Raw genomic sequence first — 25662 nt, forward strand, 5'->3', positions numbered from 1 at the left:
TAAAACAATAAACAGGATACTATGGCGAACATTATCAGCAATTGGGTGGCCCCAAAAGAGAATGAACAAATGAAAAATTGCGCATTGCACACGCATGTGGCACATAACACTTGCCACATGCCACACTCGTACGAATATGTGACGCGCAGAAAAAAAAGCAATAAAAATGTGTACGAGCTGGTCAGTGCCAACAACGAACGATGGCACGAAGCAAGGAAGAGTCGGACGCACTTGCAACGCCAGGCAAAAGGGGCGGGTGTGCAGGGGTAACAGCATGGCTGCATTCTAAAAAAATGAAGACAACTTTTAGGCACTGCAATTGGATGTTGAGAAGCGCATAACCAAAACAAAATAAAACAAAATGATTGCTTTGCAAATACTTACAACGCGGCAGAGGAGGCGAAGCAGAGCAGCGAGTGGAATGCGTAGTTGCAAGCACATATGCGGATGTTTTGCTCGAAACTTTTTACCGGGTATTACTAAGGTTTTGTTGCCTACTTTTTAGCGCCAACAGAAGGCGCGGTGCTGAAATTCTTGTTAATTTTTTTGGTTATTTACTGTTAGTGCTCACATTTATGGCAGTTTGAAGCGCCTCATTTTCGGGTGTGGCCTTCTGAGCGCAGAGTTTTTGAAAGGCGAGGCTTATAAGTATATCTTAGGAAAGTAGATATACCAAATGTTCGCAAAAGTATTGAAATCGCGTTCCAGAAAATATAGTACTGAAAAAAAACAAACAAATTATTACAAAAACCGTAAACTATAACTACTTGCAACAAGCTAAAATGCAAAGAAATTGTGATTAATTCTAAACATATCTATTCTTCCAAACTTATCCTCATTCTTCGCTTTTTTCTGTAGCCATTTTAATGCCTATAAACCACCATCCAGCAACCAGCCCATAACGATTAATTGCCACAGACACACACACAAAAGCTATCGGCTGAAGTAGTGTCCAGTTGGATTTCAATTGTCATAGAAGCGCAGCAAGTCGCGCAAGCAAACTTTGCTGACCACTCGCCAGCACGAAAGGCCAGCTAGGCCTCGGTGAGGGTGAAATAAATTTCAGTGCCCTCAAAGTGCGAAGGCATGCAACGGCAGCCGCCTGGCGAAACATAACGATAAAAGAGGGCAAAGTAAAGAACAAACAAATTAAAAGCGAAAAAGAAGAAAACTGATAACACAAATTAAAAAATAAAATGAAAGCGCGCACGAAAAAAAGCAGAGCAAAAGCACGAGTACAGCCCAGTCAAGAGACCAGCAGTCAACCCACCAACCAAACAGCGGTGCACGGACAAGAAGTCAAACTGCAAAAGCTGACTAACTGCCGGCCAACAAGGCGGCGAAGAAATGGGAAAGAAGCTGAAAGTTTCGCTACGCAGCGGAAGCAGAAGTGTAAGCGCGAAAAATGCGCGCCCCATATAGAGCAAAAACTGGGACGCTTTTACTTTTATTTTCGAAATAAAAAAGTTCGATGAAACAACAGCTGAAAAGGCATACAAACACATTGGGCACCCCATACTGCTGCCACCACCACAGCGAAGCAACAGCCGACGCAGAAAAAAGGAAAAGTGAAACATGAACCCAACGAATGGCGTACATAAGCGCGGACACAAAAAATGCTGGAAAGCGCTGAAAAAAATGTTTGCATTTCAATGACAACAAATTGGGTGGCATGGCGCATGCGGTGTAAGGGGCGATAGGGAACAGTGACCAACACCACTCGACCTCACCAATACACGCTGATGATGCGACACCCAAAGCGACGCGTCCACGCATACGCGAGTGCCCAGCGCTGTTGCGAGATAGTCAGCTGGGGCATTTAACACAGTCATATACAAAAAAATTGGTAAAACAGGAAAAAATATGAAAAAAGTCCTCACTTGGCCGCTGGTTGTCAACCACTCAATATCTGATGCTATTCGACCACTCGAGCAATCATTGTAGTGCCTGTGTCTGACCAGCTATCGGGCACTAGCGCACCTAAGTCAGTGTCCACTCGCAATTCTGCTGGACAAGCAGCGCACTTTCCACGCCCTCGAACGTCTGATCGACAAACTGTTGTCCAGCCTATTGTCTACTAGGGCCCAGTGGTCCAATGTCCAGCGCGGCAGCGCGTTCAATGAACGAGAAAGAATAACTGTGGCCGGCCACTGACCAGGCAGTCAGAAAGCTGAAGTTAGCAATCGCGTGCTGGCGGGAAAATAAATTGCTAGAACAGCAACAGACAGCGAGCGCGGCGTGAAAAAATGCTGGCGAAAATGGGAAAAACTGTCGGAAAAATACACAGAAGCAGTGCAAACAAAACGTAAAAAAATGGAAAAAGGAAGAAATTTTTTAAATGCCTTCCCCACCCTCAAAGGAAAGGAAATATAAAAAATTGGACGTGTCGCAGACGTCGTCAGCGAAGGCCGCTTGGCAGTGACCAGCTGTGTGCTTGTAGACGGAAAACTTTTAAGGGATGAAGTTGAGGTACGGCTGAATGACAACGGAGGATGATGGAAAGCCGTGCCCGCCCGGCACTTGAGTGGCTGAGTGTGGGCATGTGGTTGGGGAGGTTGGGTTGATGTGATGAATATGCGACCGTTATTTGTAATGCGAACGGCCAACAAATGGTGTCTATAAGACTGACTAAAGCGTGGCTCCAGCCTTTGGTGTTAGGTGGCTGCGCTGGTCAGCGATCAGCTTTCTAGGTCTAAAGCGAAGGTGTGCCTCAAAACGGTTTACACTGACTGGCTTTACGCGCTACCATTCTAATGGCCAACACGATGCCGACAAATGTACCGTTATGTGTACACAGCGTTTATTCCCCAGCGATTTGCCGGCTGCGCGTTCGTGCACTTCGACGCGTGGGTGGCTGCAGCCTATTGCTATTGTTCACTAGCATTCGCAGCGCTCTCCAGCTCATCGTCTCTCACCCGCTTGGTCCTGTGTTGATATTTTAAGTGCGCGCACTGCCTACCGCGCTGCCTGCCTGGCCTGTCGCGTCCATACACCAACATTCTGTTGTACATGCACTTTCAAGTTCTCGTTTTCTTATTTTACGATTTTTTATTTTAATCTTTTTTTACTGTGCTTCATTAATGTGCCGTCGACCAGCGCCTCGTATTGTGGTCTTCTTGCAGCATTAACGCGCGTCCTTCTCGTGTTGCTAAGGACTATCTCGTCGCGGACGTTCGTGGCCGTTCGCATGTCAATGCTTCCTGTTAATTCACATTTTTATTGCCTACTTTTTAGCGCGCGTCATCGTTGTTGTTGTCGGGTTTTTAAGGCAGCCGTCGGGTGCGTATTTTTTACGTTTTTATTTTGCTCATTGTATTTGTCGCGTGTTAACATTTTGTTGCCTCTTTTTTGTCGACTTTGTCTGCTGCTGCATTTTCACAACTTTTTTATCTCCATTCGCGCGCGTTTCCTTTGCCGTTGTCGTCCTTTTATCCATTGATGATTTGCTTCATTTGCTTTATACTGTGTATTACACCAACCTGGTTTGTTGTTGTTTATACAAACAATATTTTCTTTTTGTTTTGATTTTATTTTTCGTCCGAATGCCGGTCGCAGCGCTTATTTCGCTACTTTCTTTTTCAGTCCATTTTTTCATTTAGCCGTCAGTGAAGTACAAGGGAAGAGCGGGAGGTGTGAGGAGAGCACCGGACAACTGCAGCAAGAGTATTTGACACCTAGAGATAAACTTAAAAAGTAGAAAAAACTTACAAATACATATTGGTTTATATCGTATACCTGTATGTGTACTGAGCGTCAGGCGAGCGTGTTAATTGGAAATTTAGATAAGTGACAATTTAGTAATCAAACTCCAGCAAAAACTGCTCATCAATTGTTCAGTATTTGATTTCAAGTATTCGTAGGTGGCATTAAAACTAGCTGAAGCTCGTGGAAGATGGGAAATATTACGAGAATTAAATTTATTTGTACTGCCCTAGCTTAAAGGCTTTTGATCCGAGTTTAGAGAAGTCAGTTGTAATCTTGTTGTAAGAACCATTTGAGAATTGCTGTTCGCTAAAATTACTTGAATGTAATAAATAAAAATATATAAACTAAATAAAAATATGTAAGTAGCCTAAATGAATGCTCCGATAATGTTTCTATAACAAAATGTGTACTGAATCAGTCTGTGACATATCTTCATCTGTAAAGCATTTATCTATACAGATATGTCACAAATACTAGTACTTTAGTATAAGAATTCTCCTACAAGGTTATACCCAATAATTTATTTTGAAAACTCTAGCAGTCTGTTTCCTTTCCATAAGCCTGATCTTCCTGTTCCACTATTTTTCTCTCACTATTAACGCTCTCTCTCTCATTCAGTGGACACAATTTGTGTTTTACACAATTTGTGTTTTACACTTTTTGTTTCTCCGCTTGCACTCACCGCTTCATCCAAAAAGTATGCTTCCCCACATGTCATGTCCTGCCATATACATATGTAAATCTCCAAAAAGTATGCAAAGTAAAAAATGCATTTAATTTTATACGCGCAAACGAAAACATTCAGTTTTTCAACAACGAATACTTGATTGCGCTACTTTTTCGTATTTTTTTGGCGCGCGAAAAACGAAAAGAAAGCATAAACAAAAAGCAAGAAAACTTTGACACAAAACAAACGAAAGAATCTACCGTATACATTTGCCGTGAAAATTGCGCCAGACCAGGCACCAAAGCCTGTTCACATGCTTTGTTTGCACGAGAGGGTTGGTCAGCGGTGTGACTGCGATGGGTGGTGGCCACGCGCAGAGGCGGGGTAACTGGTCAATCGTTGTCAGTGCGCTGCCGCACTTGGCATGGGGCGTTGGTCACTCGAGTCGCCATTTGAATAGCAATAATTTTCGGCGCCCACTTTTATTTCATTTTTAGCAGATTTCCAATTCGGTCGCATCTACTTTTTAATAACTTTTATTTTTGTTGTGCGAATTTTTAATGTTTTGACTGCGCCGACAGAAAAATAGCAAAAAATGGGTGGGGGAATTGTAATCGAAAAAATGAAAAATAGAAAATGAATTGAATTATTGCGAAAATCAACGAAGAGCAGCATGATACAGCGCCCAAAAGCGAGTGACGATAAAGCCGCCTTTGCCAAACGGAACGGGGTTGGGTCATGGGTTTTGGGGTGTGCGCGTCAATGACTCTGTATATGCTTATGTGTCAGACAGCTGCTAAAGCACAGGGTATGAGGCTGTCGTCTTGTTCAATGTGTCGTTTTTGGCGCGCACATTGCATACTTTTAGGCTGTACACCGCCGAAATTATCATGCAAACAACACATGTGACCGTCGACCAGCGACAAAACGAACAAGTGAAGAGAAACATGAACAAAAACAACACTCACTCACGGTTGCATAAATAACGGCCAGCTAATGTGGAGGGCGACAGCAGTTTTGGTGGCTGGACGCTTCAAAATAAAAGAAATTTCGGAAATATTGAACGCGTTACGGTCAAATGCAGTTGGCATCGCAGCGCTGAATATTTGATGCCACCCACAGCCTGCCTGCAAAAAGCGCTGGAGAGAGAAGAGTAGACTGGGCGCATAAAATTGCCAAAATAAAAGCAAAAACTTAGATAAATTGCAATTTTGCTTCGCTGATTCATTTTTTAATGAGTTGCTGAGTCGCACAACCCAGACACCGCGGCAGCGTTACTCTGGTGCCATTGAATGTGAGTATATCGGTGGTCAGCACTCAAAGCATTCAAGTACATGTGTGTGTGAGTGGTTTTCCCCCTGGCAGGCGAAAGGGTTGCTTTATCCGCGTTGCTTGCTTCGGCTCTTTGCTTTTTTCTGCGATTTTCTTTTAATTTCCTGACGGATTTTCTTGTTCACATGCTCTGTTTTGTTTGCAAAATGCATTTTTCTGCTTTTCTGGTCAACTGCTACATTTTGTGTGAATGCATTTGGCCCTGACTCAGCCCCAGCTCCCAGCTACCAGCGCTTGGAGCGCGCGCTTAAAGTGGACTGACAAAGGGCAAGCGCATCGAAATTGCAACGCCACTGCAGTTGCACGTTGACTTATTATTTGTTTTAGGCACTTGCCGGCAACGCGCGCAACCACCCTTGAACCAGACTAATGCAGCGATTTGCCACCCTGTTTAAAATGCCAGAGTTTTTTCTTAATTTTTTCGCCTAAAGTTCATGAGCTCGCAGCGAGGCGTTAGGCAAATATTTTCGCAACCACCCAGCTGGATATTTTTTAGTCGAACGCCGTTCATTGCACATTTTATGCATATTATACGCTTTGCTTAATGCAAATACACATAATTTCATTAATGCGCGCACATGTGTTGGTACCGTGGTGGTTGTCTGGCGAATGTCCTATGTGTGATGTGTGGAGCTGCTTATTTTTAGCCGTTTTTGTTGGTCACGTTTCCGGCTCTTTATGCTGTTTCAATGCGGCGATTTGAATGAGCGAAATCAATTTCTTTTGTTCAGATAATGTGTTAATTTTATGTACGTGTCGTTATTTTACTCGTACGGAGTGGCTGACAGCTGTAATCCTTCGACGCAGGGATTTCTTAAATTTTGGAAAAATTATAGAAATATAAAATTTTGATTCAAATATATAAATAATCCTTAAGCCGGTAATCCTCAGCTTCGGCTTTCACTGGCTTATAGAACTTAGCTTAGTTTAATCTACAATTTGAATAATTGCTAGGTTCTGGAAGACCAAATTCGATTTCTAAGTGGTGGAGTTCATCGTAATGCCATAAGTAATACAGGTTATATAGTAATACAAGTAGAGTTTCTATAAAATTTTTAGAGGGTTCTAAGTGGAACACTGCTTATTTTCAAAAAGTTCTGAAAGGAAAAATTCATATTATTACGAGAGTTGGGAGAAATAGAAAGCTATTGCAATATCTGCGATCTCAGATAAGAATAAGGTAATTTTAAAAGTGTCTATAGCTTATGATTAACAAGAAATCACAACACACTTTTTAGGTTAGCTTTATTTCTCGAATGACATACTACACATCCTTTAACCTTCTTTATAGAAGTATCTTTCCATTGACCTTCCAACTCTGCATAATGAGTAAATATTTACTATATCATAAATTATTATATTATACTCCATTATAAACACAATTCAATCGACTTAATTAGCTCATTGAATTCAATATTATTGACTGCAATTGTTTGCCAATCAACTCGCACCTCTTGTATGAGGTAGTTCATGGCACATTTGCAGCGAAATCAAACGGAAAATGCAGTTTAATGTATAAATAAGTTTTCGAAAACAACAAAAACAACAACAAATATAGTATAATAGCATAATAATAATAATAAAGTTTGTACATATTGCAATTATCATATGAAATCAATTAACGCGAATGCGCCTTAGCATATGCAATGAGCAGCCAACACACAGTCCAGTCTGTCGGTCGGTCAGCGAACATATTTTGCACCTTTTTGCAGGAGGCATTTAAACTATTCTACATACAAACAATTACAGTTAAGCGAGCATATGCCTTGAAGTGTGTGGGTGTACGGATACAGGAGTGTGTTCAAAATATGCTTTGGCTGCCCGGACGCGCGACTGAACACATAATCGAACATTTCGAAAAGTTGCACGCGCCAGCCAACAGCCGATAGCCAGCACACGCACACACACGAGTATCAGCACCCAAGTATTTTAAGGACAAGTGCACGTAGGACGGCCATTCATACAAATATACAAACATTCATATGTGTGTGTAAGTAGTGTCTTTGGTTGCCTTCGGCGTTCCATTGCCTCGACTCGCCTAGCCTCGCTTTACCTTTGCTGATGGTGATGGTGGTGTTGGTGGTGAATGGCATCGCTTTAAAAGTTCAATGTTTTGCGCACAAATCGAAACTGTGTTGAGATTTATGACTGTTACTGTATGTTGATAGTTTCATTGTGGTTGTTGTTAGTGTTGTTGCAGTGCTTTCAGTCGCTATCACAACAGCAGCAGCCACAAATACTTACAATCTCCAACATAAATACTCATGTGCATGTGAAAGTGTGTTTGTTGGTGGGCGAATAGTGTGAATGTCCTGACGGAGAGATACCAGCCACCAACCACCGCCGCTCATTATTGCCTGCCACCGACTACATACACAACCCACCACCGCTGGCATATGGCTGTGTGGCGCTCAATATATGTATACTCGTATGTGGACTTGCTTGTCTTTGAATTTATCGGCACGTCTGACATTCCGCCAGCCGAAAGGACTGTGTGTGTGCGCGCAAAAAGGAAAAAAAGCGAGGAGGAACATTAAAATGAAGTTGGCCATATGCATTGATCTGAAATGAATTAACTTTTCAACAGATTTGCGATTGCTCAATTGAATACGGCGACGAGCAGACTGATTGTAGCGAAGTTGATACCAAAGTTGTATGTGTGTGTGTGAGACACTGCTGTGATTGCTACCGATAAGCAGGCACCAACTTTGAAGTAGCGCATTAAGGCGATTTGTTGGGCAGTTTAAAAAGCACACTAAGTGGCGCCATTTATTGAAAACACTTCAGCAGCTGGAGGAGTGAAGCGTTGAAATAAGCAATCTATAATAATTATTGATTTATTAAATAAATAAAATGGCTCAGGAGAGGATATATAAAAGGCCTTAAAAAGTATCTGAAATTAAATTTCGGAAAAAATTATCAAAAATCGTATGAGAGAGCCCACTGTAAGGCTTGCTCTATGCTGTTATGTTCCAAATTCTTATCAGACAGTCTGTAACTTCACATTTTATTAATAAGTATGAACAATTTTTTTCAAATTTCCATAATTTCATAAGACACACACCCTTTATTAACACCAATATCTATCCCCTCTGCGCCTAAACAAATACAATTCAATTATTTTTCTATTTTATTTACTCGCAATAATTGTGTTAACTGGCAGCGCCTCACAACCGTGCTGTAGCACAGTACATGGAAATAAGTATTTCTCAGTAATGTCCAGCGTTTATACTCCATTAATACAACCCACAATTTGTGCGCTTAGCAAACGTTGCCACTTGTCATAACAAACCAGCGCGGACGTCCTTTAATTATGCGGCGACTACGGTTGCTCCGGTGACAATTTTCCTGCCGAACTTGATTGACCACAACGTCGTCGTTTGATTGTGAGACGCTCGCACCAACACTTACCGTGGCTGTTAATTGCGGCGTCGCAGTGTTGCCACCCGCGCGCCACTGATACCCTACTTAAGGCTAATGCTGCAAATTAAGAATGAAAACAAACAGAAAAAAAAAACACTAAAAAAGTTGAGAAAAAACACGAAAATCCGCAAAGGAAAAAGGTGTAAATAGTATCAAGGCAAACGAAGCGAAAGCGAGCACCGTAAAAAGGTAGCATTACACCCGAAGCGCTACAGCGATGTTTGAGAAAAAAATTGGTATAAATTGTAGCAAAGTAGAGGACAACACGTTTGGCAAAACCAATAGTAATTATTGGCAATTAATACCAGCCACTATTACCCCAAGCGCCACCCTCGATCACACCATCCTTGGACGCAGCGACAGCTGTGCTGGCCGACGGGGCTTCCGAGCGCAAATATGCTTAAAAAAGAAACAAGAAAAATAATAAAAATAAAAAAATAAAAATAAAAAGGTAGCTGAGCGCGTGCTTAATGATATTTGGTTTAGTTGTCCGTCTGCATGGCTGACGGTGTCGCACGACGCTCCGGCATTAGTGCGAAGGTGTTGCCGCTGCTGCTGCGGTTGGTTGGGAAATTTTGCCAGCGCTTGCAATTAAATGCGCGACAGGCTATTTGCATAGGAAATTAACATAATTGCATTAAACACCGTCTTGCCATCGTTACAACGTTAATGGCGCTGCTAATATCGACGCATTGAGGACCTTAGTTAAGGTGAAATTAGAGAAAAAAATATTTTTCAGTGTTAAAGTTTCGTTTGAATGCAGAAATATAGGTTTTTGAAGTAATATAAAATCTAATTTATATATATTTCGATAGATATTATTTGATTTTTAATAAGAGAGAGAGAACCCTTGTCCAAAACATATGTAAATGTCATACCTCGAAACTGGTATAAACTGGTATAAAAAAGAAAAAGTTATTCTCCAGCAATTTGAGTAGTCCAGTCCTTTTCTGGGGAGAGCAAATTAAGCTGTAGAGCCAAAATGACAACTGGCATGGCTGAGGAGCTCTCTTGTGATCGCAGATAGTCAGATTCGAGTATTCCGAGAATAAAGCTTTGGCCTTCAAACAGTGTTGTATATATCTTAACAGCAAATTCCATCAACTAACTGTTTTTTGCCAACCAAATAAGACTCAGAGCCTTAGAAAGAGAGTACATAGTTTCACCAACCAATTACTCCGATACTTCTAACGGTACCTGACTTGTATAAGAATCGTATATTATGGTTCACGTTCCCCCTTCGATTTGACTATTATTTTCAATACTCCAGCAAAACATAAAAAATGAACTGATTTGCTCTCTTCTATCTTGGGTCTCAACTATTTACCACTTGCTTTTGCTTCTTCTTTTTCGACCGTGATTCTCTCTGTAAACCCCTTCACATCTCTCACCTCTCCTATAACAATTTTCACACCAACAACTAACATGTGGCATCCACACTCTTGTGGACACCAACGTCCCACATTCAATTCAGTTCACACATGATTAATTTACATCCTCTTCTAGTATTCAAATGAGCTGCATTAAAAGCGGCAATCAAATGTTGCACGTTCTGCATGAATTAGTGTCACTTGCATTACAATAAATTAACATAATAACAAAAACAACGAAATGAACGAAATGAACGAAATAAACACAGCAATAAAATATGCAAACGTGTGAAAAGCTTTAAATACAAGACAAGCGAATGCAATTGCATTTAACTTATTAACATTGTACAACAAAAACACCAACAAACACACAAACAACAACTGACCAACGGTAGATTACATTAAATGACTACTATTATGCCTGTTATCGGTGAGTTTGCCAAATGTGCGGGTTGTTCAACGCATAGTCTAACATTCAGCAGCTCTTTGGATGTGTGTGTCGCTTATTAAGGGAATTATGAAAATTCGCAATTAGACTGGCAGCAGCAACTGGCAACACATCCGCCACACTCGATTGGGAAAATTCATTGCGAATTTGCATATGCTCTCACATTACACGACGCATTGCAGTTGGCCGCCTCATCAGCGTGTCAGCGAACATATTGTGTAATTACATAATACAAATATAATTTAATAAAGTCACTTAATGCGCGATGTTGCCTGCCACATGTGGCAGTTGAAAGCCGGGCAGTTATCTGTTGAAAAACACAGCGTCACATATAAACATATGTGAGCTCTGTTCAGACACTGCTGAACTGGGGAAATAGTTAGTAATGTGTAGCTTGTTTCATTGCTATGATACTTTCCCTTCAACTAAGGGACTACAGTGCGTATGAGTGATATTTTTTAATGAGCAATATAGAGTGAAGTGAAGTGAAGTGATTTGGAATACTAAAAATAATAATACTCAATAATTTAATTCGCTTTAAAATACTCAGAAGAATTGCCAGTAACTCTTGTCTTCACCATTTTCTTTTTCTCTTCCGCTCTCCAGGACTATGATAAGGACATCATCAGCCATAAACTCAACTCACCGATTAGCAGTAACAGTCTGCATGAATTGCACCAGCAGAACTCTTATGAGAAGGATCACGTCAAAGAATTGGAATTCTATCAAAGCTTAGCCAAGGCGGCGTCTTTGGCCAATCACAATGACACGCACTCACGGCATTCGCATGAATCACATGAGTTGTCACCGCCCACTTCACCGCAACCGATGCAGATCGACACCGATGTGGGTGAGGATTGTGATGCACGCGATCATCTCAATCCCCTGTCCGACGCGGAGGATCACGAGCAGCAAGCGAAGGCGTCCGCTTCAGCTTTGGCGGTGGCAGCAGCGGCAGCGCAGGCGCATCTAAACGGAACTAGTGAGTACATATCGAGATCCAATTTTATAAAAAAAATATAGAAAAAGGCACAATAACAACAATACAACATTTTTTTGAAAATTTGTAACCATAAAGCATTTAAATTTTCTTCTTTCTTGGTAGAATTTATTTTATTCAGTTGAGTTTAGAGCTCTATTAACATTTTTAATAGAAATGAATATTCAAACACAAAAACAAGCACATATAGAGAAAAAGGCGGCTCTGCTCATGCTCTCAACAACGAACTCCAGTTAAGGACCGCTTAGCATTTCGCAAGCCCTGAAATGTCCACAGTTTCGCTTAATTTGAGCCCTTAGTTGTTTCAATTAACTTGTCTATGCCGTAAGCGTTTAGGGAATCCTCATAAATGTCCAACTAATCGAGCAAACAAAGAAGCAACAAAGCTCAATGACATTTAACAACAACACATACAGACATACACATACACCTGCACTGTTAACTTACAAGCAGCACACGAGACCGTAGCACAGACGGGTCATTAAGTACATCGAACAGGCAACACTGAACAACACAGCATTTAACTCATCAAAGCTCGATCCGCAAAATTTTACTAATAACTTGCAACTTGTCTCATTTTTACTCCCTTACTCTACCACCAACACACACACACTGCGACGCCGCAAACCGCACCGCATTGGCCACCACACACAATCGCATCAACCTAAACCATAAAATGCCACAACAACAATAATAACTATGCACACACCGTAACCGTACACTCAGCAGTGCAAGACATGATAAATTTACAAAAATTACAAAATTTAGCCACGCTCCAGCAGCAGCAACAACAACAGCAACAGCAGCACCATCATCTACAACATTCCAACGGCGGCAATGGCATACACCAGCATCAGCATCACCACCACCACCACACACAGCTGCCGCACTTGCACACGCCACCTGGCGGCTCCGCCACACCGGTTAGCGTGGCACAGAGTGTCACACCGGCGACGGCAGCAGCACTAGCAAGTCTTCAGGGATTAGCGGCCGGCATCAGCGCCTCAGCAGCCGCGGCGGCAGCACTCAACTCACCGCTCAATTTGACTGTTGGCGCCGGTGGTGCGGGTGGCATTAGTGCCTGTCTGCCGCCAATTGGTGCCACTGGCCCACACAGCGCACCTTGTTCCCCCAACGCGCTGTCCGCATCGAACGTGCTGGCCGCAGCAGCAGCCGCCGCAGCGGCTTCTAATAATAATAACAATAAAGTCATGTCACATGCCGGCAGCTGCGGTGGTGGTCAGGACCAGACCGGCAGCACATCGCCCAACTCGAGCTCGGTGCAGGCGCAGACAATGGCTCAGAACACGTTGGCGAATGTGTTGAACTCGGCAGCGGCAGCCGCGGCGGCTGCAGCAGCAGCTGGTGCAGCGGCCACCGCCTCACCGCCACCCGCGATGCCGACATCGGCGACCAGCGGCCAAATGCCGCAACTGATACTCGCATCCGGGCAGTTGGTGCAGGGCGTGCAGGGCGCTCAGCTGCTCATTCCAACGGCACAGGGTAAGTAACCAACAATAAGTTGTGTAAATTTTTAGTTTGAAATATTTATTTCTTACAAACTAAAAAATAAATAAAATTGATCATGCACCGTTCTATTCCCCAGGTATTGCCGTGCAGACCATTCTCACCATACCAGTGAGTCCGCAAATAAACACCAATGAGCAATTCTTGCAGAATTTCGGCGCTTTCGCATCATTCCAACAACAACAGCAGCAGCAACAACAAGCACTGTTACCACCTCCCTTGCCACCGGCGCTCGCCGCATTGCAACACGCTTCGACGCTGCCTCAGCTTGCGCAAACACAGACGAATTTACTAAAACCCAACCTGTTTTCGAGCAGCGTGCAACAGCTGTTAGCCGCTTTGCATCCGGAATTGTTTGCCGCGGCCGCTGCTAATCATCACCTACACGCCTCGACCCAGGCTACACATCACGCCATGCATCACGCTCAACAACAACGCGGCGAACAACAATCGGCGCCGCCACCACCACACCTGGGCCATCTGCCACCTCCGCCGCACCATCACCTCGCCGCACATTCGCACTCGCTGTCGAGCGATTTGCATTTAGCTGCCGCCGCCGCAGCAGCCGCAGCGCGTAACAGTGAAAGTGGTCACTCTCCACCCAGTTCACCCCCGCCGCACAGCATCAGTGGCGTAGCAGAGCGAACGGGCAACACAAGTTCGTCGTCCAGTACAAAAACCGCCGCGGCGGCAGCAGCAGCAGCAGCCGCTTTTCATCTTCAACAGCAGTTGCATATAAAGCAAGAAGCATCTCCGCGACATCATCACCATCATGCGATGCACTCTCATGCACACCACAGCGGCTCGCATCACCACTCTCTACGACATACTGTGGATGAGCTCGCCTCACCCAACCGGGAAATTGGAAAGTCAGCAAACTCAAGTTCTTCGGCTGCGTCAATGCATATGCCACCGGATGTGAGTGCATCACCACCGCCAGGACTAAGTTCGCACCATCATCACTTTCATCACCGCAGTAATGTATTAGGAAGTGGTCACCAGACGAGCTCGACACCATCGCCGCGCCCAAATTCGTCTACTTCGACGTGTACAATGACGTTACGCGACCGTGACAGGGATAGAGAGAGAGAGCGGGAAAGAGAGCGTGACCGTGAACGGGATAGGGAGAGAGAACGAGAACGTGAACGTGAACGCGCCGAACGCACAGAAACGCATCACAAACGCAGTCCTACACGTGGTAGCGGCTCTCTAAACAATGGTCCCAGTGCCATCGCTTGCAGTGGCATGAACCTCAGCCATCATTCCAACAAACGTGAAAGGGAACGTGAACGCGAGCATTTGAGACGTTCATCTTCACCTACACTAGGCTCTGGCTCCAACTCAACACAATTGCCGGTGAGTGGCCGCAATTCCTCCTCGGTCGCTGGTTCGTTGTGCGCTTCCAATACCAACTCATCCTCAATGAATGCATCAGCGTCAGCAGCATCCGCCTCAGCATCCGCAACTGGCAATCAACATCACCAACACGGGCATCACTCACACCAACATCACCAAAGCCATCATCAGGCACACCACAGCCTACACCATCATCCGCACACGCTGTCGTCAGGCGTCACAACAAGTTCGGCTTCCGCCTCATCGGCCGGCGGCGTATTGTCGTCTTCAACATCGACGACATCCAACGAAAGAGGCTATTCATCTCCTTTGCGCGGCACTGCTGGCCAATTGTTCCGCACCCATTCGCCGTCACCATCGTCGACAGCGGCGGTGGCAGCCATCACACATCTGCATCATCATCAACATCAACAACAGCAGCAGCAACAACAACAACAGCACGGTCAACACGCACACAATATGGGCTCACCGCATGAGCGTGATTTCCTGGGAAATGGCGGCGCTGGGATGCGGACATCTCCACTGGGCATTGGTGTCGGTGGCGGCGGTGCAACGGTTGGCCTGGGCAGTGGACAATCTTCGGCGGCCAGCATGCTCAACAGCATTAATAGGTAAGTTCATAGGGGCACGAAATTTCACAGACCGCCACTGGGTAGCACAATAGTGGAACGCTGCAAAGTGCGCTTGTGGTTTGCTAATTAGACTTCAGAGCAGAGGAAAATTAATATGTGCCTTTGGGCCCACGAAATAACTTTTAATGGTTGTATATCAGTGAAAGCACTTTATTAAAACTCGCAAAATTGATAGCGGCTCACATAAAGTTGGTGCCATCAAAGAATAAGCACACAACAACTTAATGCATTTAAGTACCAATTAATTATCCGCTCTACTTATATTGCAGACTCTCCGCCTCCGCAAACGGTGAATTGACCATAACGAAATCGCTGGGTCCGCCATCAGCTACCGCGATACGTGCATCGTCTGCTTCGCCCACCTCACCGGGCCTGGGTTCGTCATCGCTCGGTATAAACACCTCATCCGCCTCGCATTTGGTGCACCACCCACACCACGGCATGCACGCGATGAAGCTCAGCCCAACAACCAGTTCGTCAATGCAACGGGAACGCGAACGTGAACGCGAGCGGGAAAGAGAGCGGGAACGAGAAAGAGAGAGGGAACGCGAACGAGATCGTGTCAGCGGCAGTGGTCACGGAGAGCCTACTTCGCAACTATCTCCGAATGGCACGGACGGTTCGAGCGGTGCACACGATCTGCTAATGGATTCACCGAGTGAGTAAAGATCGATTTCTTTTCAATACTTTAACTAATTTAAGAGTCAGAGCAAACATATTAGGAAACCTAAGTGACAGTGAAATGGCTGTTGGAAATATTTCCTGATATGTCTTACAAGTTTTAAGGTTAGAATAGGGTTTTTATTTGATAGATATTTTGTCCTCAATTGAATCTTAATTGCATCAATACTAAATTATAACGAAATCGATGATAACTCTTAGGATTAAGGAAGCAAGAGTAATTTGCCTATATGAGAGAATTTCTAGTAGATTGAGCCGTCTTTCTTTAACCTGTTCGAATATTCATGACAAATAAGAGTACATACAAACATATAACTGTACATTTCACTCGGTCTCCTCATTTATATGCACCATAAACCTCTCACAAGAGCTTCCACAATACCGTTAGGCGGATTTTTATTGTAATTACAACGAGCATTTGCCTTCGGCGGCAAGGACAGTAGCAGGAGCTTGTGTAAGACGCTTGTAAGTCGATGAGTGCATTTTGATTTATTTATTAATACAAAAGTGCGAGCATTATGCAAAGCATCATATTGTCTTTGGAGGGATTCGCGCGCCGCACGCCTCCACACACTCGCTCTCACCGTTATTGCTGTTGTTGGGCGGCGCAGTAATTAAGCAACTACTGATTGTCTGCTTGTTTATGCCAACGGAGCTTATTGCATGCTGCCGTGTTGCATGCAACACGCGGCGCTACTTGTCAGTGTCTGACATCATGGTATTCGTTTGGTATTATGGCAACATTAGCAGCAACAATGGCTGCAATAACAGCAACAGCAACAACACCAAGGCTGAAAATAGTTGGAAACTGGAGCTCTTGCCGCGGCAACAACAATAATTCAACTAACTAACAAATATTTTGATGTTGCAACATATTGTTGTTTTCATTGTTGTTGTTGTTGTCACTATTATTACACTTAGTTTGCAAGTGAAATGTGTCATTAAATGCAAAAACAAACACCGTTCCACTTGAATGCCAAACGAGGATGCTGCCACATCTTAAAGTCCTCGTCCGCGGCGCTAACGGAGCGCTTGCGTTGAGGCAGCGACGTTGCTGGTGTTACTGTCATGGCGCACTCGAGTTTTGTAAGCGTCAATTAGGAGTAATTAAGGCAAACATTGTGTGCCGCAAGTTATTGTTATTGTTTCGTTGTTGCCGCTGTTATATTGTAGTTGCATGGTTGCATGGCGCGTGTTGCATGAATTATGCGCACATTTAAGTACAACTTTCGAACGTCGCTAGAAGCTTTTGTTGTCATAGTCTCCGGCATATTCTCTTACAGTTGGGCGATAAATAATTTTACGGAAATTTGTTGCAACTTCTGTGACTTGCCACAGCGAGCTGTTGACTGTTTTCGAAGACTTTAAGCGACGCTTTTCGCTAAGTCTGGCTTTTTCGTTGACAAACTGAATTTCCGTGTAGAATTTTCCTAAACATTATAAAAACAACAACAACAACACTAATGCATCAACTTGCCACTTCCGTTCTTGCCACCCAATAAAGCAAGCCTCCTTCTACACTCTACTTCCGCGTTATTTTTAGTGTACTCTACTGCTTATTTGCTATTTCATTATGCAATTCTTCTGCTTCTTTTTAACATGCGAGTCATTTGTGTTTTTCCATGTAAATCCATACATACACACATACATGGATACGAGTGTATTAGGTAAATATCTGCTTGTAGCACCGTAATATGCTGAAATATTCACCTTTAATTGGCAAAAAGCTGCAAAAAGTATCCAATTATTGATCCAATTAAAAGCAAATTCTTTGCATTCGTACTACATTCGTACACAGCGCACACACCCTTGGCCAAACAAATGAGAACACACAGATACACACACACCTGCAGACATGGATATTTGCACTTATGCAGCAAATTTTGTACACACATGTACACAATCGCACCTACAACTAGGTACGGACTCGCACTCATAAATTACAACCACTCCCCCTATTATTGCAGCGCCGCAACCCCTCTTCCCTGCACTCACTCACTCACGGTGTGTGCTTTGTGGTGTAGTGGCAGTCTTTGCTTAATTTTCTAACTGCGAACGCGGAGTAATAACCTCTTTCGGTTTTTATTTTTGGCAAACTATCGCCACTATGCTGCTATGCTTAAAAAACACAATTAAGACCGGCGATTTTCCGATTTTCGTTGGAAGCCATAAAAAATTTGCATCGCAGTTCGCCGTCCATTACACAAGCAGGCATACAAATAGGTGCACTTATACACTTGCAGAGGCGCAGAGGCGCAGAGGCGCAACTGCGGAGGCAAGCGTGTAATGGAGTTTTTTCAGTCAATCGCTGATTTATTAGCCATCATTCGCTGCTTAACCTGCAGGGCAGTCTGCACAAATAACTGTAAATTTGTTAGAAAGGGAGAAGCAAAGAGATGAATTGGAAAAATAAACTTAATTTAGGAAAATATTTCAGCAATATTAAACCCAGCTCAAACTTGACTACCCCTATTACCACTTTGCTATCCTTTGGTTTTCACAATCAGCTCCATAAAGGCCCCAAATTGGCTTTAGTACTTGATTATATATAAACAGCTTGTTTGCGATTGAAAGCGTGGATCTCCGACTGACCAGATGGTAAAACTTAGCAAATTTTAAATCAAGCTCACACCTCTTTTTCTTGACATGCTCTTTCCAGCGAAGCTTAGCATCTAGGGTGATTCCTAGGTACTTAGCATTATTGTGATGTGGTATAGGAGTACCATTTATATAAATGGGATGGTATAGCAACTCTCATATTTGACATACCAGAATTTAGGTAGTGGCGAAACGAACAAGTAACTGATGCTAAAAAAAAATATGGTTGATGGGTAGCACTGATGAAAAGAGCTTCGAATGACCTTGATTAAAAATTGTTACCAGAAAAAGTCCAGTATTAAGTTGAGAGACCTTAAAGAGAGATCTTCAAACTCTCCGCTGATCAATTAAACTTGCTTTAGCTGTTGTTATTTTGGTGAATTAACGGATGCTTTTTAGATGTGTGGTTTTCAATCAAGCTATACTTTTATTGGAGTTGGTCGTTTTGACAGCTGTTACGATTTACATATACTCAGCTTGGTTTGGCGTTTCATTATGAACAGATTTACTCCTGAACAATGTTTAGTAGTGACTTACGGGTTCAATTGCTGCAAAAATTTGCCGAAAATTTGATCTTTCGGCTGGAAGAACTGCTGACGGTGCAGTGAGACCGAACAAAGTGTATGTCCGTAGAGTTTTAGATCCACACATTTTCTCAGTTTTTATTGATTCTATTTTACTGATAACTTTCTAAGAATTTCCAAGTAGCAGCCAATGACAAGCTTAATTGTTGTTCTTCATTTGACTCAAAAATGATTATATTCGACAAAGATGAACTTTTAGAATAATCTGACGCCGCATCAATTAATATTTGCCTACACTACGATTGAGAATATCAAATCTGATATGTTCGCAAAACTTTTAATACTAATTAGCCAAATTTCGCGAATTTGTGTCGCCTTGAAAAGTTTAAATTTGAAAAACCATGCGCAAAATCCGCTAAAACTTTTCACGAAAATCCGTTCACAAAATTTGTGTTTAATATGTCTTCATACCCACATGCACACACATCGTTGAAGACTCTTGAAGACTGTGTTAGTGTGTTGTGCATCCATAATGATATCAACAAATCTTTTTGTGCGACAAAAGCTGTGAAGTAACAACAAGTGAGTGAGCAGCAACAGACGAATTCATATTTTATGAGAACTGCAAGCAGGTAAAAGTTAACTCTTTCGCTGGGATCTATGTGGATGTGTTGCGTTACGGCTTCTCCAAGCTCATACTTTCGTGAAAGCTCTTTACGTTACGCCTACCTCAAGCTCCCACAAGCCTAGCTTGTCAAAGTTTATTAGCTGTTGCTTTGTAATTGCCATTTGACGGCTGCCGAAAGACGCCGAGAGAGCGTGAGTAAATGTGTCTTTAAGAAGTCGCTAAACTTTCGCTGCGGTGCTAAGAAGACGTATGTGTGACTGATGCTCGGATTTGCCAAATCTTCCTTACTTTGGTTGCTAAGTCTCATTGACTTGCGGCAATTTGCATTCAAGGATAAATGCATATGTGTGCGTTGTTGTTGTTGCAAACTTCAATTTATCAACGGCAATGGTAATTGCGTATTAACGTCGATGTCGATGTGCAGCGTCGTATTTATTTACTGTTACATGTCACAATACCTTTGCCAAAATGTCACAACAATTTGTACAACAACTGCACATGCAACAACAACAAATAAAGTTAGCGAAAGATGCAATTATTTTGATACTATTTATGGAGGCAATCTATTTTACGCGAATAACTGTAACTCAATTTGACTGCCTTGACGTGAGTTTCGGTTTGAAAAGTTTTCCTTCTTTTTAATGGATCATAATAAATTTTGGTTTACTTTGCAAATTAACTAAGAATTAGCACTAGTTTGTAGTAGAGAGATTAGAGAGATTCTAGATTTTATCACATTTCATCCATCATCTTTCTTTCCATCAAACTCACGCACATTTTCTCTATTTACTCCCTTCAGATGAGCCCACCATCAATCAGGCCACCACCAATGTCGTTGAGGGCATCGATTTGGATGAGATCAAAGAATTTGCCAAAGCGTTCAAGTTGCGACGCCTTTCACTGGGCCTCACGCAGACACAAGTGGGGCAGGCGTTATCGGTGACCGAGGGGCCGGCTTACAGTCAGAGCGCCATATGCAGGTGAGGCGACAATATATTTATTGATATTAAAAAAAAGTAATAAATGTATAAATTTAAGAGCTCAGAGTTGTCAGAACACACAAGAAAAATTGAGTTAATTCAAAATCATCGATTTTATAAAAATATGTCGTATAAATTAAAAATTAGCAACATTTTGTAATTTGATAAACTACAAGTTCACGGTAGTCTGCAAAGTTTTCCAAAGTTAAATGCAGTAAAAAGTTAAAGCTTTTTTAAAGCTCCTGATTTTTTGGCTTACGGTGATTTGAAAGCAATGAAATATACACAGCTTATTAAAATACAGGAATTTCATTGAGTATTTATAATGCTTATACCAATGAAATATTCATGAAGGCGCTTTTTCAGCACTAATTTGAAGAAAGCTTGTACAGAAAGCTTTCATACTTTCATCAAAACTTTTTACTCAGTGTTTTTCCAGCTCTCATTTTAGAAAGCTCGGCAGGAAGCTTTCATACTTTTGCGCAAGCATTTAACCTCTTAGGATGAAAGCTTTCACTTCTCGAAAGCTTTCACTTTTGCAAAAGCTTTTTACCTCTTAGGATGACAGCTTCTACCCAAAACGAATTGTTATATACAAATTTGAAAGCTTCCATCACAAGCTTTGTAACGTATGGAAAATTCTCATCGTATGTTCATTATTCAATACAAAATTGTACTTGTGTTCTGAAAGCTCTTTGGATTTTTTACTGTGCCAGGACATTTAAGCATAATTTCATTTTAAGCTTACACAAAATAAATCCCCACAGATTGATTGAGAGACAAACAAACTAAAATGAAATATATATTTATTTATTTTATACTTTTCCGCTACGAAAACAAAAAAAAAAAACAAAAACAATTTAAAATGCAATTCAATACAAAAACAAATGCAACAGTGCACTCGCCGCACAGATGTACGCCGCCCAATTGTCGTCGCAGCAGCAGAACATGTACGTGCCCCCAAAACTACTTACTTACACACACTAAAAATTAAGAACAAAGAAACTAAAGAAAAGAACACGCCTTAAAGTATCTAACTAACAAAAGTAGAAAGTAGTTTGTAGACTAACCAAAATGCAGTTCAATTACATACATAACTAAAACGACTAACACAATAACAAAAACAACAACAATAACAACAAATAATTATTCACTAAGTATGCGCTGTAGAATTATTTATTAATTTGCTTTCCGCTCGCCGCTTGCCGCCGAAAAACGCTTTCCGTTCATTTATATTTATTTTTATTTTTATTTTTTTTGGTATACTCACTTCATTGCTTATTGGCCAGGGCATTGCCAAAGTCTTTATCATATGAACAGTAAAAAAATAAATAAGAAGAGAAGATATGTCAAATAAAATATTGTCGCGGCGTTGAAACCAACATTTTGTGAATTTACTTATTTGCTCGCTTTTTAGCACATTTGACAATGTCCTGGCACTTAAAACTTCCACAGTTAGTTCTAACAGTCTACTTGCGCATACTTACCACGCCCACACGCCCATACACACACCAACACCCACATGCAACTGTAGCTTTATTAAAGCGAAATTTTAAATTTTACTAATTCTCAAAACTCTCTCTTACAATGACCCCCTTTCACTCTCTCAAACCTGAACCCACTCCGCGTAGGTTTGAAAAATTGGACATAACGCCAAAGAGCGCACAGAAAATTAAGCCAGTCTTAGAGCGCTGGATGAAGGAGGCCGAAGAGAGGTGAGAGTATGGAAGAAGTTCCACACGCCGACGATCGCAAGCGCGTACACGAACTTTACTAACTAACTTTATATTTTCTTTTTTCACACTCTCCCATACAGTCACTGGAATCGCTACAAATCTGGTCAGAACCATTTAACCGATTATATAGGCGTGGAGCCGTCGAAGAAGCGCAAGCGGCGCACTTCGTTCACACCGCAAGCGCTGGAGCTGCTGAATGCGCACTTCGAGCGCAACACACATCCATCGGGTGAGTGGTAATTTCGAAAATGACATTCCCCCATAACCTTCCAGTGGAACAGGTTTTTTGCTAACAACGCACTCTCTCTCCTCTCTCCCAACTGTAGGCACGGAAATCACCGGTTTGGCGCACCAATTAGGCTATGAGCGCGAGGTGATACGCATCTGGTTCTGCAACAAGCGACAGGCGCTGAAGAACACCGTGCGCATGATGTCTAAAGGGATGGTGTAGGATGACGCACACTTCGATCACTTTCAGCGCACATTTTGAAGGAACAAGGAAGGCGAGTGAGCGCAGAAGGCCAATATAATTGAAGTGGAAGCAGAAGCGCTGTTGCCAAGTTTCGCTTGAAAGCTTCTTATGTACTTCGCAAGGAAAATAATTTGACTTAGCGGAAACTGGTATTCGCTTGAGCTCGACACTGCGCTCCAAACTGTAAATTATTTCAGCATTTATTCCATTATTTATGCATCAAATATATATGATTTTGTAAAGTAATTACATAACTTAAGCACGGCAACACTCAATACTCTAATGGCTAGCTATTGATTTCTACTAAACTAAGACAACAACCACACAGGCTAAGATTGTAAAGACAGCTCTTGCATGAGTTCTAAAAGACAAAATAGCCATGAAGATATGTTTGCCCCCAGCAAAATTAAATTAGATAAGCTTAAAGCATAGTGTACCACACTTTCCTCCTACGCAGTCGCAACAGTCTGTCATAAAAGTATGTATACGAAGAGTTCTATTGTATATTTCAAGCTGTATTGTGGCGGTATAAGCGATATGATAGTCACATTAGCAGTGAAAAAACTCCACATGCCTAGTATAACTGTAAATAGTTGATGCATAAAATACAATAACAAAATGCGGACAGCTCAAATGTGCTAAAAATATGAAATTTCGTAAATTTTGGAAACAAACAACTTTTCCAAACACAATTACTGTATAAAGACCGTTAGTTTAGCGAGTTTGAGCTGCGCTTCTTTATAAATAATTGCAAAACAAAAATTATAATAAATCGGAGAATACTAAAATTAAAAAAAATTAAAGCCATGACATTGTAAATGGTGTGTCATATATATGTGTATGTGTATGTTCAAAACAGTCTTTACAAATAATATTTATGTTTATTTGTATGCATTATTACCAGTAAAATGAAAATATAAGAAAAATATTAGCAACCAATTAAATTAGTCCAACTAAACATTGTATACGAATAGCAAACTAAAAGCAAATTAAAATACTAAGATTCGAGATAAGCTGCTAGTTTATTAAGTGTGTATCATATAGCTGCAATAAAACAGTTTCCCTTTGTTAAATTTCCAATTTTTTTTTTTAATTAAGTTTTGAAGTACTCTTTTGAAAAAAAAAAATTAAAAAGAAATAATTTAAAAAAAAAATAATTTAATAAAAAAAGAAAAAAAAATATTTGCAAACTATCTAGCGTTAATAAATGAGTTAACTGATGAGTTAGAAAACATTATAAAAAATATTTTTAAAATTTAAACAAATAAATAATTTAAAACAATTTAAAAAATAATTTGTTTTTTATATAATTTTTAGATACTAAAAATTAATTTAAAACACAAAAAAAAAATTTTTGAAATAATTGAAAATGTATGCCAATATAAAATTTATTAAAAAATTTTATTTTTATTATTAGTTTTAATAATTTAAACTCCACTAGCAATATTAAATAATTCAGCGCTTAATGAAAATAAGTCTTTGAAAAGGTCTATAAAAAAATAATCTAAATGACTAACCCACTAACAACAAGCTATCCACATAAAATACTGTATTAATTATGTAATTTTAATGATAAATACTAAAATAACGGTTTAAATTTAAAGCAAAGCGTACTATTTAGAGCTAAGTGACGACCGCAAGGCAATAGATTCAGTGGAATACTTGTAATTTAGACAAACGAAAGCTGATAATAAGAAAAAAATTAATAAAATAAATATAAATAAAGTTAATGTAATTAAGCTTTATGTATAAGTAAGTGTGGTTATGTTACGCTGTGCATAGCTACGTGAAATATGATGAAAGACCCCCCAAAAATGTACTAACATTAAAATAACTAAATAATGAATTATTGAAATAATGAAATACGTGTGTATGCGTGAACTTATTTAAATGGATTGTAATAAAAAACCAAAATCAAGAATATAAACGGAAAATGGAGTTTTATTCAAGCGCTCAAACAGATAAATACTCGGTGGTATGGTGCTACGACAAACCGGTCTACCGAGCTGGAAGGGAAGTGGTTTTAAATTTGGTCAAAAACTGTCAGCTCAGTAGTATAAAATATTAAAGAATTCATTTATGGAGTGATCTTTGTTACTGCAACGGCTATAACACAAAAAAAAATAAGTTTTATAATCCATTATTTTTAAAATTATAAAAAAAAAATAATAATATTATTTCTACATTATTTTTCTAAAAAAAACTTTAACACAATCGTTTTTTCCTCTTACTAAAATAAAAACAAGATTTTAAAAGCTTTTTCAATCACTTAACATAAGCTCCAGAGCTTTTTGCTTTCTGCGTAGGCGGTACTCGGTGATGCCATAACTGTAAAAAAAAAAAACAGAAAATATGATTTTGAAATATACATTGTATTAAACTAATAATAAAAAGCAAAAATATATAAACAAAGCATTGAATTAAGCCAATTTTCTCAAATTTTTTCGACTGAAGAGCTTTACTCTTCTGACATAGCCTAACTACAGGAACCAATGCGAAAACTTTACTTCGCTTACTGTATCCAATAAGGGCATGTATCTCAAATTAATTCAAAGAAATTTCCATAAAATTTTGCAAAGAAAT

The 25662-nt window shown here is 41.0% G+C and overlaps 2 protein-coding genes across 7 annotated transcripts in view; one reads left to right on the forward strand and one right to left on the reverse strand.

Moving 5' to 3' along the window:
* The window catches only part of LOC105213350 (pneumococcal serine-rich repeat protein), a 289615-nt gene extending 264898 nt beyond the window's left edge, over nt 1-24717 (forward strand). For 4 of the 6 annotated variants that reach the window (XM_054233140.1, XM_054233139.1, XM_011186085.3 and 1 more), the window contains 9 exons: nt 11552-11927; nt 12675-13448; nt 13552-15439; nt 15730-16118; nt 20691-20871; nt 21768-21821; nt 22503-22586; nt 22688-22836; nt 22934-24717. In XM_054233140.1, coding sequence (XP_054089115.1) covers nt 11552-11927; nt 12675-13448; nt 13552-15439; nt 15730-16118; nt 20691-20871; nt 21768-21821; nt 22503-22586; nt 22688-22836; nt 22934-23058 — 4020 coding nt within the window. In that variant the 3' untranslated portion in view covers nt 23059-24717. The remainder of the gene's footprint in view (nt 1-11551; nt 11928-12674; nt 13449-13551; nt 15440-15729; nt 16119-20690; nt 20872-21767; nt 21822-22502; nt 22587-22687; nt 22837-22933) is intronic. The other 2 variants (XM_054233142.1, XM_054233143.1) reach the window with 2 other exon arrangements.
* A 276-nt stretch (nt 24718-24993) lies between these two features.
* LOC105213349 (UNC93-like protein) overlaps nt 24994-25662 on the reverse strand; it is a 28970-nt gene continuing 28301 nt past the window's right edge. The window contains exon 9 of the mRNA XM_011186084.3: nt 24994-25407. Within this exon, the coding sequence (XP_011184386.2) occupies nt 25341-25407 (67 nt within the window). The 3' untranslated portion in view covers nt 24994-25340. The remainder of the gene's footprint in view (nt 25408-25662) is intronic.

This window comes from Zeugodacus cucurbitae, chromosome 6 (assembly GCF_028554725.1).
Source record: "Zeugodacus cucurbitae isolate PBARC_wt_2022May chromosome 6, idZeuCucr1.2, whole genome shotgun sequence".
In the NCBI taxonomy this organism is placed as follows: Eukaryota; Metazoa; Arthropoda; class Insecta; order Diptera; family Tephritidae; genus Zeugodacus; species Zeugodacus cucurbitae.